At 58.7% G+C, this 12,945-nt stretch overlaps 1 protein-coding gene across 2 annotated transcripts; it reads left to right on the plus strand.

Moving 5' to 3' along the window:
* The first annotated feature begins 225 nt into the window (after positions 1-225).
* Positions 226-12,882, plus strand: CAPN1 (calpain 1). 2 transcript variants are annotated; one of them, XM_064437489.1, is made up of 23 exons: positions 228-532; positions 951-1,084; positions 2,501-2,768; positions 2,901-2,970; positions 3,268-3,386; positions 6,994-7,127; positions 7,230-7,398; positions 7,515-7,598; positions 7,687-7,772; positions 7,855-7,929; positions 8,055-8,215; positions 8,304-8,482; positions 8,573-8,584; positions 8,725-8,936; positions 9,013-9,052; positions 9,140-9,205; positions 9,286-9,343; positions 9,455-9,519; positions 10,605-10,673; positions 10,805-10,883; positions 11,008-11,124; positions 11,979-12,037; positions 12,148-12,882. In XM_064437489.1, exons 3-23 carry the CDS (start codon positions 2,502-2,504, stop codon positions 12,172-12,174), a joined length of 2,148 nt encoding a protein of 715 aa, XP_064293559.1. In that variant the 5' UTR covers positions 228-532; positions 951-1,084; position 2,501; the 3' UTR covers positions 12,175-12,882. The 2 variants fall into 2 exon arrangements, with proteins under 2 accessions (XP_064293558.1, XP_064293559.1); XM_064437488.1 differs by having other exon boundaries at positions 226-532; positions 9,013-9,205.
* The last annotated feature ends 63 nt before the right edge of the window (positions 12,883-12,945 follow it).

Raw genomic sequence — 12,945 nt, forward strand, 5'->3', positions numbered from 1 at the left:
ACATACGTGTCCCTGCGTGTCCCAGCCCCTGCACATGCGTGTCCATGCGTGTACCAGCCCCCATCACATGCGTGTCCCCGCGTGTCCCAGCCCCTGCACACACGTCCCGTGCGCGTCCTGCCTGCGCACACGCGTGCCCCTTGCGTGTCCGGCCCTCCGCACACGCGTGTGGCGCCGCCCAGCCCACAGCAGCGTTTCCCCCCCGCCCGCGCCCGTTGCAATGCAGCGAAAAACCTGCAGCCGCGGGAGAACAACGGACCCAAAAAGCTCAGAAACGGCCCCGGAAGCGCCTTGGGGTCCCCCCCCACACCCCCAAAATCGCTCACTTTTACCCCATTTCCCCTCCCGCCAGCCTCCGAGGGAGGAGCAGCGCAGGGAGGAGTCTTGGCGGAGGCGGGTTGGGGTGGGGGGGGGGTTCAACCGGCCTCGCCTTCCTGCTTAAGGAACGCTTAATAACATACATTTATCTTTTGTAGATTTTACCCAAAAGCGGCGAGTTTGGGAGCGCCCCCCCCACCCCGCAGCGAGGTACGTCCCCCGCGTCCCCCGGGAGGTGACGGCCGCCCTCCCAGCGCGGCGGCGGCGGGGTGACAGGGCGGCAGGCGCTTCCCCTCTCCTCAACTTTGCGGCCGCCGGCGCTTACACAACTCCCCACGCCGCCGGATCGGGGCAAAAAAAAGGGGGAAATGGGCAAAAGCTAGTATTTTCGTCCCTTTTCCTCTGTTCTCGGAGCCAGGAAGGGTTTGGGAGGCGTGGGGGCTCCCTCACCCCGCAACCGATCCCTGTTTTAACCAAAAGAGGGGTTTTGGGGGTTAAATCTGCCTCGGTGGGGGGGGGGGAGGGGAACGGGGAATTTGTGGATTTTGGGGGTGGTTTTTTGCTGTTTTTGCTCAAAATCGAGCGTTTTTCGCTTTTTTTCCCCCCTCATTTTCCCCGTGTTTTCTTCCCAGCGCAACGGGAGGGGACGCGGCCGCCGTCGGGCCGCGCCTTTCGCCCCGCGGCACCTGCCGGGGCACCAGGTACCCGCTGCCCTCCTGGAAACGGGGTGAAAAGAGGCGATTTCTGTCCTGCTCACCCAAAAAGTGTATGTGGGGAGGGGCTGGGGGGTGGGGGTGGGGGGCAGCAAATGGCTCCCGCCGGCTCTGGGGGGGTGGCAGCAAGCGGAGGGGCCCCCGGGGCATAAGTGTGTGTGTGTGGGGTCCTTGTTAATGGGTAAACTGGTTAATGAGAACCTCGTTAATGGGGAAACTGGTTAACGAGGAGCTCATTAACGGGGCGGAGGAGCAGGGTCCCTAACGCAGCCCCGCGAGCTAGGCCTCGGTCGTGCCCCAAAACCCTGCTCTGGGGGGGACGAGGGGGGGTAGAGGCTCCCCCCTTCCCCCCCCACCCCGCATTTTGGGGGGATAATTGATGCTTTTTTGGGACATAATCCCCATTTTTTGGCTATCCCGGCACCAACCCCCCCCAGGGTTTTGGGGCGAAACCCCCGGCGTTCGGCCACGTTCCCGGGGGGGCTGCGCCGCCAACCTCCGCGTCACCCTTCAGTCGCTCCCTCAGCGGCTCTGATTTGTGCCTAATTAAGCTCCCCCAGGCCTAATTAAGCTCCCCAACGTCTAATTAAGCTCCCCAATACTTAATTAAGGCCTTTCCAGGGTCAAGCCGGGGCCCCGCAGCATTGCTCGGGGCTGTGCCGGCGGGGAGCGGCCCGTGACACACACCACAACTTGCAGGACCTGTTTTGGGGCCGTTTCCTCTTGTTTTGTCAACCTTTGGGGCTCCTTAACTGTCTTTTTTTTATTATTATTATTAGTTTTACAGGGCCACTTCGAGGTTAAACCCGACTATTTTGGGCCCCCGCTCGGGTGACAGGCAGCCGGCAGCTGCCGCAGGGGGTGGCGAGGGCGGGAAAGCCTCTCCGCTCCCTTAATTCCTTCTTTTTCACCCTAAAACGACGCGCGCTTCACCAAATCCCCCCTCCCCGATCACCCCCAGCCCCGGGCAGGACCCAAGTTTGGGGAAGTTCCGGTGTTTTTTACCATTTTCTCCGCCCCCAAAACAAAACCTCCGCGGGATCATCATCAACGCTCGGCTTTAACAAAACCCAACCGCGGGGTTTTTGTTTTATTTTGGGGCAGAATCCTCCTTTTTCTTTCAAGCCGCTCGCAGCGGGGATCCTAAAGCAGACGCCAAACCCCCTAAAAATCCCCAAACTCCCCCAAAATGCCCCTGCATCCCATTGCCCCCCCCCCCATTTCAGGCCGAGGCTGCGCTAATTACTCGTCCCCCGCTAACGAGATGCCGTTAAACGCGCTCCTCATCGTCCCCTTGGTTTAATTAAGGGGGGGCCCGAGGCGCTCCCCGACTCCATCCCAGGGCGCAACGGTCGCGGCGCCGAGGCGGAAAATTAAGCGTGTAAAAAAAAAAAAAAAGCCAATTTTCCACGCCTTTTTAACATGTTTTTTTCTTCTGTTTTAACTAAATTCCCGTGTTTTCTCCCCAGGATGGCGGAGGAGCCCATTGTGCCGGTGTACTGCACCGGCGTTTCGGCGCAGGTCCAACGACAACGGGCGAAGGCGTTGGGCTTGGGTCAACACGAGAACGCGGTGCGGTACCTGGGGCAGGACTACGGGCGACTGGTGGAGGAATGTCGTCGTTCCGGAACCTTCTTCCGCGACCAAACCTTCCCGCCGGTTCCCGCTTCCCTCGGATTCCGCGAACTCGGTCCCGGCAGCGCCAAAACTCACGGCGTCCAGTGGAAGAGGCCGACGGTGAGCCGCGGCGTCGGTTAACGGCGTTGATTCCCATCCGGTCGTTAGCGCCGTGAGGTAAAACCGGAATTATCCAAATTTGGGTGGTTTCGGGGAGTTTTGGTGAGCCGGTTTGGGGGCGTTTCCCCGCAGGAGCTGTGTCCGCGCCCGCAGTTCATCGTGGACGGCGCCACGCGCACCGACATCTGCCAGGGAGCGCTGGGTAGGGAGAGCCGACGCTTCCGCCTTCCTCATTTTCTAGTTGTTTTTTGCCCCCTTCCAATTTCTACTTTTTTTTAACCTCAAATCAGAGCTTTTTAGCGACGCTTTTGCCAAATCGAGGCCCGTTTGGGCGCCGTGACCGCCGGCGGCGGGTTGGAACCCCGCGACGCGGCTCCTCCCCTAAACGCCCGCGGGGTGTTAAAAAAAAAAACAACAAACAACCACCCCAAACCAGGTGTTGAGTGACCAGAAAATTGCCTTTTTCACCCCAAAACTGAGGCGACTGCGGTGCCCGCAGGTGACTGCTGGCTGCTGGCAGCCATCGCCTCCCTCACGCTCAACGAGCCCCTCCTTCACCGCGTGGTGCCGCACGGGCAGAGCTTCCAGCACGGCTACGCCGGCATCTTCCACTTCCAGGTGAGCTGCTGAAACCCCCCCCATTTTGGGGCTCCCCTCCCCCATTTTGAGGCTCCCCCCACCATTTTGGGGCTCCCCCCACCATTTTGGGTCTGCCCCCACCATTTTGGGCCTCCCCCACCACCATTTTGGGCCTCCCCCCCACCATTTTGAGGCTCCCCCCACCATTTTGGGGCTCCCCCACCACCATTTTGGGGCTCCCCCCACCATTTTGGGGCTCCCCCCCACCATTTTGGGTCTCCCCCACCCCCATTTGGGGCTCCCCACCACCATTTTGGGGCTCCCCACCACCATTTTGGGGCTCCCCACCACCATTTTGGGCCTCCCCCCACCATTTTGGGCCTCCCCACCACCATTTTGGGCCTCCCCCCACCGTTTTGGGCCTCCCCCCACCATTTGGGCCTCCCCCCCACCATTTTGGGGCTCCCCCACCACCATTTTGGGGCTCCCCCACCACCATTTTGGGTCTGCCCCCACCATTTTGGGGCTCCCCCCCACCATTTTGGGCCTCCCCCCCACCATTTTGGGTCTCCCCCACCCCCATTTGGGGCTCCCCACCACCATTTTGGGGCTCCCCCCCACCATTTTGGGCCTCCCCCCACCATTTTGGGCCTCACCACCACCATTTTGGGCCTCCCCCCACCGTTTTGGGCCTCACCACCACCATTTTGGGCCTCCCCCCACCATTTGGGCCTCCCCACCACCATTTTGGGGCTCCCCCACCACCATTTTGGGCCTCCCCCCCACCATTTTGGGGCTCTACCCACCATTTTGGGCCTCCCCCCCACCATTTTGGGCCTCCCCTCCCCATTTTGGGGCTCCCACCACCATTTTGGGGCTCCCCCCACCATTTTTGGGCTCCCCACCACCATTTTGGGCCTCCCCCCACCATTTTGGGCCTCCCCACCACCATTTTGGGCCTCCCCCCACCATTTGGGGATCCCCCCACCATTTTGGGCCTCCCCCCACCATTTGGGCCTCCCCACCACCATTTTGGGGTTCCCCCCACCATTTTGGGGCTCCCCCCCCACCATTTTGGGCCTCCCCCCCACCATTTTGGGGCTCCCACCACCATTTTGGGCCTCCCCACCACCATTTTGGGCCTCCCCCCCACCATTTTGGGCCTCCCCCCACCATTTTGGGTCTCCCCACCACCATTTTGAGGCTCCCCCCACCATTTTGGGGCTCCCCCCCACCATTTTGGGGCTCCCCCCACCATTTTGGGCCTCCCCCCACCATTTTGGGGATCCCCCCACCATTTTGGGTCTGCCCCCACCATTTTGGGCCTCCCCCACCACCATTTTGGGCCTCCCCCCCACCATTTGGTGCTCCCCCCACCATTTTGGGGCTCCCCCCCACCATTTTGGGCCTCCCCCCCACCATTTTGGGTCTCCCCCACCCCCATTTGGGCCTCCCCCACCACCATTTTGGTGCTCCCCACCACCATTTGGGGCTCCCCCCCATCATTTTGGTGCTCCCCCCCACCATTTGGGGCTCCCCACCACCATTTTTGGGCTCCCCACCACCATTTTGGGCCTCCCCACCACCATTTGGGGCTCCCCACCACCATTTTGGAGCTCCCCACCACCATTTTGGGCCTCCCCCCCACCATTTGGGGCTCCCCCACCACCATTTTGGGGCTCCCCACCACCATTTTGGGGCTCCCCACCACCATTTTGGGGCTCCCCCCCACCATTTTGGGGCTCCCCCCACCATTTTGGGCCTCCCCACCACCATTTTGGGCCTCCCCCCACCATTTTGGGCCTCCCCCCCACCATTTTGGGCCTCCCCCCACCATTTTGGGCCTCCCCCCCACCATTTTGGGCCTCCCCCCACCGTTTTGGGCCTCACCACCACCATTTGGGGCTCCCCCCACCATTTGGTGCTCCCCCCCACCGTTTTGGGGCTCCCCTCCCACCATTTTGAGGCTCCCCCCACCATTTTGGGGCTCCCCCACCACCATTTTGGGCCTCCCCCCACCATTTTGGGCCTCCCCACCACCATTTTGGGCCTCCCCCCACCGTTTTGGGCCTCCCCACCACCATTTTGGGCCTCCCCCCACCATTTGGGCCTCCCCCCCACCATTTTGGGGCTCCCCCCACCATTTTGGGGCTCCCCCACCACCATTTTGGGGCTCCCCCACCACCATTTTGGGCCTCCCCCCCACCATTTTGGGGCTCTACCCACCATTTTGGGCCTCCCCTCCCCATTTTGGGGCTCCCCACCACCATTTTGGGGCTCCCACTCCACCGTTTTGGGGCTCCCACCACCATTTTGGGGCTCCCACCACCATTTTTGGGCTCCCCACCACCATTTTGGGGCTCCCCCCACCATTTGGGGCTCCCCCCACCGTTTTGGGGCTCCCCTCCCACCATTTTGGGGCTCCCCCCACCATTTTGGGCCTCCCCTCCACCATTTTGGGCCTCCCCTCCACCATTTTGGGCCTCCCCCCCACCATTTTGGGCCTCCCCCCACCGTTTTGGGCCTCACCACCACCATTTGGGGCTCCCACTCCACCGTTTTGGGGCTCCCCACCACCATTTTGGGGCTCCCCCCACCATTTTGGGGCTCCCCCCCACCATTTTGGTGCTCCCCCCACCATTTTGGGTCTCCCCCACCCCCATTTTGGGCTCCCCACCACCATTTTGGGGCTCCCCACCACCATTTTGGGGCTCTACCCACCATTTTGGGCCTCCCCCCCACCATTTTGGGCCTCCCCACCACCATTTTGGGGCTCCCCACCACCATTTTGGGGCTCCCCCACCATTTGGGGCTCCCCCCCACCGTTTTGGGGCTCCCCTCCCACCATTTTGGGGCTCCCCCCACCATTTTGGGCCTCCCCACCACCATTTTGGGCCTCCCCCCACCGTTTTGGGCCTCACCACCACCATTTGGGGCTCCCACTCCACCGTTTTGGGGCTCCCCTCCCACCATTTTGGGGCTCCCCCACCACCATTTTGGGGCTCCCCCCACCATTTTGGGGCTCCCCCCCACCATTTTGGGTCTCCCCCACCCCCATTTGGGTCTCCCCACCACCATTTTGGGCCTCCCCCCCACCATTTTGGGCCTCCCCACCACCATTTGGGGCTCCCCACCACCATTTTGGGGCTCCCCCCCACCATTTTGGGTCTCCCCACCACCATTTGGGGCTCCCACTCCACCATTTTGGGGCTCCCCCCCACCATTTGGGCCTCCCCACCACCGTTTTGGGGCTCCCCTCCCACCATTTTGGGCCTCCCCCACCACCATTTGGGGCTCCCCACCACCATTTTGGGCCTCCCCCCCACCATTTTGGGTCTCCCCACCACCATTTGGGGCTCCCCACCACCATTTTGGGGCTCCCCCCCCCCATTTTGGCGACCACCGCGCCTCCCCCCCCCCAAATCAGCCGCCGGGTGCCCCCCGAGGTGGGCAGCAATGCCGCGCTGCCGCCGCCGCTTTCCCCGACCGGGTCCCCCCTCCCCGGGGCGGGTTCAAAAAATCACATTATTATTTTTTTTTTTTTTCCCTTCTCCCCAAAACGTTTCTCCTTGTCTAAAAAGTGGGGTTTTACCTTCGGCCTCGCCTCCTCCTCCCCCTCTTCCCCCCCCGCCCCCAATCCCTCCAGATCTGGCAGTTCGGCGAGTGGCTGGACGTGGTGGTGGACGACTACCTGCCCACCAAGGACGGCAAGCTGCTCTTCGTCCACTCCGCCGAGGGCGCCGAGTTCTGGAGCGCCTTGCTGGAGAAAGCCTACGCCAAGTACGCCTCCGCCTTCCTCCTCTTCGTTTTGTTTTGGTTTTCTTTTCTTTTTTTGGGGGCAAAAAAGCCCGGAACGGTTAAACCTCCCTCCCCGCCGAGCAGGGTGAACGGCTGCTACGAGGCGCTGTCGGGCGGCAGCACCTCGGAGGGTTTCGAGGACTTCACCGGCGGCGTGACGGAGTGGTACGACCTGCGCAAACCCCCCGCCGACCTCTACCAGATCATCCTCAAGGCGCTGGAGCGCGGCTCCCTTCTCGGCTGTTCCATCGACGTGAGGGGCCTTATTTTGGGTTAAAAAAAGGGTTTGAGGGAGGTTTTGAACCCGTCCTTCGAAGCGGGGCGGCGCGGCGGGCCGTTCACGCGGCCGGCGCCTCGGTTTCCTCGCAGATAACGAGCGTCTTCGACATGGAGGCGGTGACGTTCAAGAAGCTGGTGAAGGGCCACGCGTACTCGGTGACGGGGGCCAAGCAGGTGAGAGACGCCGCTGGGGTCTTTTTTCTTTTTTGGGGGAGAAAACGACGCTTTTTTGGGTCGGGAGCCCTGACGGCGCCGTTCGCAGATCAACTACCGCGGGCAATCCCTGGGCCTGATCCGTATGCGCAATCCCTGGGGAGAAGTGGAGTGGACGGGGCCCTGGAGCGACAAGTGAGGACCCGCGAGGCTTCGTTAGCGTTAATTAACGAAGCGGCTCGGCCCCGGGGTGCTGAGGTCCGTTTGCCGCCCACAGCTCGGCCGAGTGGAACGCGGTGGAGCCGGCGCTGAGGCAGCAGCTGATGGTGAAAATGGAGGACGGTGAATTTTGGTGAGCGAAGAGGGATTAAAAAAACAACCAAACCACCCCAAAAAAACCCCACCCTTTTCCCCCCCCGCCTTTTTTGCGCCAGGGAAGCTTCCGCTCCCGACCTTTGGCGGTTCCTCTTCCTCCAGGATGTCCTTCCGGGATTTCCTCCGGGAATTCACCCGCCTGGAGATCTGTAACCTCACCCCGGACGCTCTCCAGTCCCGCAAATTCCGCAAGTGGAACACGCGGCTCTACGACGGCACGTGGCGGCGCGGCAGCACGGCCGGCGGCTGTAGGAACTACCCCGGTGAGGGCGCCGCTGGCGGGGGAGGTTTCGCCTCAAAACGGCTGTTTTTTTGGCGTCGATTTAACCTTTTCTTGCTCTTTTCGTGCAGCCACTTTCTGGATAAACCCGCAGTTTAAGATCCAGCTGGAGGAGGTGGACGACGACGGGGACGAGGGCGGCGGGCGCGAGCCCGGCTGCAGCTTCCTGCTGGCGTTGATGCAGAAACACCGGCGCCGCGAGCGCCGCTACGGCAAAGACATGGAGACCATCGGATTTGCCGTCTATGAGGTAACGGCGTCACCCAACGGCGTCACCCAACGGTGTCACCCAACGGCGTCACCCGGCGCCGCCCTCACCTCTCCTCTCCTCTCCCTACAGGTTCCTCCGGAGGTGGGTACAACGCACCGGCGGCGACACCACCGCCGTCGCGGCGCGCCGGGCGAACGCGCGAGACGCTTTCGGGAGTTACTCCGGGTGTTACGTGGTTGGTTGTTTTGTTTGTTTGTTTGTTTTTCACCCCGTTTCGGCAGCACGTGGGGAAATCGGGCGTTCACCTGAAGCGGGATTTCTTCCTGGCCAACGCTTCGCGCGCCCGCTCGGAGCAGTTCATCAACCTGCGGGAGGTGAGCACCCGGTTCCGGCTGCCGCCGGGGGAGTACATCGTCGTGCCTTCCACCTTCGAACCCAACAAGGAGGGAGATTTCGTTCTCCGCGTCTTCTCCGAGAAAAAAGCCGGCACCGAGTAAGAGACGCCCTCGTTAGCGGCTAACGATCCCCGGCGGTTCTCGGGGCCAAACTCTCCTTCGTTGTCTCCGCAGGGAAATGGATGACAAGATCCAGGCGACGCTCCCGGATGAGGTGAGAGGCGGTGGGCGACCCCGTAGGGTGTCGAGGTGTCGCCTTTTTACCAAAACAGTCGGTTTTTTTGGTTTTTTTTCCCCTCAGAAAGTGCTTTCCGAAAGCCAAATCGACGACAACTTCAAACAACTCTTCAAGCAGCTGGCGGGGGCGGTAAGGAGGGGGGTTGTGCCGGGGTCGGCGGCGGGTGACGCGGGACCGCCGGAGAACACCCCGCCTTCTCCCTCCCGTAGGACATGGAGATCAGCGTCAGGGAGCTCCAGACCATCCTCAACCGGATCATCAGCAAACGTGAGGGGCCGGGCGGGATTTTGGGGGTCGCCGCCGGGAAACACCCGACCCCCGAACCCCGTTAATTGTCCTTTAACTCGTTAACGCAATTAACCACCGGATTCTTTGCAGATAAAGATCTCCGGACCAAAGGCTTCAGCATCGAGTCCTGCCGCAGCATGGTCAACCTCATGGACGTATCCGCTGCCGGGGGCGATGGGGGGTTCTTTGGGGGGCTGTTTTTTGGGGGGTTGTTTTTTGAAGGGGTTGTTTTTTGAAGGGGTTGTTTTTTGGGGGGTTGTTTTTTGGGGGGTTGTTTTTGGGGGGTTGTTTTTTGCAGGGTTGTTTTTGGGGGATTGTTTTTTGAGGGGTTGTTTTTTGAGGGGTTGTTTTTTGAAGGGGTTTTTTTGGGGGGGTTGTTTTTTGGGGGTTGTTTTTTGGGGGGTTGTTTTTTGAGGTTTTTTGAGTTTTTTTTTTTAGGGGTTGTGTTTTTGAGGTTTTTTTTTTAGGGGTTGTTTTTGAGGGGTTGTTTTTTGAGGGGTTGTTTTTTTGGGGGGTTGTTTTTGAGGGGTTGTTTTTTGGGGGGTGGTTTTTTGAGGGGTGGTTTTTTGAGGGGTTGTTTTTTGGGGGGTGGTTTTTTGAGGGGTTGTTTTTGAGGGGTGGTTTTTTGAGGGGTTGTTTTTGAGGGGTTGTTTTTTGGGGGGTTGTTTTTTGAGGGGTTTTCTGGGGGGTTGTTTTTGAGGGGTTGTTTTTTGGGGGGTGGTTTTTTGAGGGGTTGTTTTTGAGGGGTTGTTTTTTGGGGGGTGGTTTTTTGAGGGGTTGTTTTCTGGGGGGTTGTTTTTTGAGGGGTTGTTTTTGGGGGGGCTGTTTTTTTTTGTAGGGGTTGTTTTTTGAGGGGTTGTTTTTGGGGGGGTGTTTTTTTGAGGGGTTGTTTTTGAGGGGCGGTTTTTTGAGGGGTTGTTTTTGAGGGGTTGTTTTTTGGGGGGTGGTTTTTTGAGGGGTTGTTTTTTGAGGGGTTGTTTTTGGGGGGCTTTTTTTTTGTAGGGGTTGTTTTTTGAGGGGTTGTTTTTTGGGGGGGTTGTTTTTTGAGGGGTTGTTTTTTTGAGGGGTTGTTTTTGGGGGGGTTGTTTTTGGGGGGGTTGTTTTTTTGGGGGGTTGTTTTTTGAACGGGTTGTTTTTTGAAGGGGTAGTTTTAGTTTTTTAGGGGGCTTCCTGCCCCGCTGGGGGGGGATTTCACCCCCAAGCCCACCCCCCGCTTTCCTTAACCCCTTCCACCCCGTAGAAAGACGGCAACGGGAAGCTGGGACTGGTGGAATTCAACGTGTTGTGGAACAGAATCCGCAACTACCTGGTGGGTCTGGGGGAGGAGGTTTTGGGGCGCCGTGGGGGGGGGGGTTGGGGTCTCTCTCCTCACATGTGACCCCCCCATTTTTTTCTCTTTTGGTGATTTTTTTGGTGGGGGGGGGGGGGTTTGGCCCGCAGGCCATCTTCCGCAAGTTCGACCTGGACAAGTCGGGGAGCATGAGCGCCTACGAGATGCGGATGGCGCTGGAAGCGGCAGGTAGCGCTTGGTCCCCGCCGAGGAACCCCCCGATTCCCTAACGCCGCCTCGGTTTCAACTCATTTCCCCACCTCGCGTGGTTTTAAGGTGTTGGGGTTTTTTTTTCCCTCCCCCCCCCAAAAAGGCTATAAATTGAACAAAAAGCTCCACGAGCTCATCATCACCCGCTACGCGGAGCCCGACCTGGCCATCGACTTCGATAACTTCGTGTGCTGCCTCGTGCGCCTGGAGACCATGTTCCGTGAGCGACTTTTTACCCCTAAAACTCCCCGTTTTGTCCGATCCTGCCGCATTTCCCGGATAATTTAAGAGGAAAAGTTGGGGGGAAAAAAATGGATTTAAAAGATTTTATTTTTTTTCTTCTTGTTGAATTCTATTAAAAAGTTGGGAAAACCCCACAGGGGTCGAGGGGAAAGCGGGAAAACCCGACAGGTTTTAAGGGGGAAAGTTGGAAAAAACAAATTTTTCTGTTAAAAAGTTTGAAAAAAGCAGCAGGGTTTAACGGGAGCGATTGGAAAACAGGATTTAACAGGATTTTTTTTTTCCCCAATTTTTCCCCTTAAATCCTGCCCCATTTTTCTACTTTTTCCCCTTAAACCCCATGTTTATTTCCCAACTTTTATCCTAAAATTATGCCCCATTTTTCTACTTTTTGCCCTTAAACCCTGTGGTTTTTCCGAACTTTTCCCCTCAAACCCTGCCCCATTTTTCTACTTTTTCCCCTTAAACCCTGCTGGTTTTTCCCAACTTTTCCCCTCAAACCCTGCCCCATTTTTCTACTTTTTCCCCTTAAACCCTGTGGTTTTTTCCCCTTTTTTCCCCTCAAACCCTGCCCCATTTTTCTACTTTTTGCCCTTAAACCCTGCTGGTTTTTCCAAACTTTTATCCTAAAATCCTGCTCTAATTTTCTACTTTTTGCCCTTAAACCCTGCTGGTTTTTCCAAACTTTTATCCTAAAATCCTGCTCCAATTTACTACTTTTTCCCCTTAAGCCCTGCTGATTTTTCCCAATTTTTTCCCCTTAAATCCTGCCCCATTTTTCCCACTTTCCCCACTAAATCCCCACCACTTCCCGCCCAATCTCCCTCACCGCAGGGTTCTTCCAAGCGGTGGACGTGGACCAGGACGGCGTCGTCACCTTTGACTTGCTGCAGGTACCTGCGGGGGCTGACGCCCACCCGACACCCTCCTCCTCCTCCTCATCCTCCTCATCCCCCTCATCCTCCTCCTCATCCTCCTCCTCATCCTCCTCCTCCCCCCGCAGTGGCTACAGCTCACCATGTTCGCCTGACCAGCCCCCCCGCCCTCCAAGTGCCTTCGCAGCGGGAGCCGACGACAAGAACCGCGACGGTTTTTCCCTTTTTTTGGTTTTTTTTAGCATAAAAAGAAGGGGGATGAGGGGTGTGTGCGCGCGCGCAGGTGTTGCGGCCACCCCCAAACCGGGACACGGGGCTCCCCCCCGCGCTTTGCCAAAGAAACACCCCCTTTCCTCGCCTCTCGCACGGCCGTTTTGGGGGAAATTCTCACTTTTTTTGTGCCTCTTTGAGCCCACGGCGGGGGTGACGCCGGCTCTGAGCCGACTGCCGGACCCCGCGACGCGGCCGCCATCACCTCTCGCTTCCACGCTCTTTCCCAGCGCCTCCGTCAGGGATCTTCCGCCTACCGGGTGCCATAAGGGTGGTTTTTTTAAAAATTGTATAAATTAAAAATAAGGGGGAAAAAAAAAAAAACAACAACTCAAGAAATATTAAAACCAAAGCTTTTTTCCTGCTGGTTCTTTCCCCACCCCGCCGCTGCCTTCAGCTTCAGGCTTTGCCGCAGGGTGAATCCCACCAGCCCCCCTCGACCCGCCGGGTGCTGAGGAGCAGCGCGGGCGCTCGACGCGACGCTTCCACCACACAGGTGCAAAAAAAACCCCATATATAATGTATCGTTAGGGCTTATTATGGGGTTATAAATACATATATTGGGTTTTTTGGGGGGTTGTTCTGAATAAAAACCCTCCTGGCGGCAGGTTGTGACGCTCGGAGGGGGGACGCGGGATGAGGCTGCCGCGGTGTCG

The sequence above is a fragment of the Phalacrocorax carbo genome, chromosome 32 (assembly GCF_963921805.1).
Source record: "Phalacrocorax carbo chromosome 32, bPhaCar2.1, whole genome shotgun sequence".
In the NCBI taxonomy this organism is placed as follows: domain Eukaryota; kingdom Metazoa; phylum Chordata; class Aves; order Suliformes; family Phalacrocoracidae; genus Phalacrocorax; species Phalacrocorax carbo.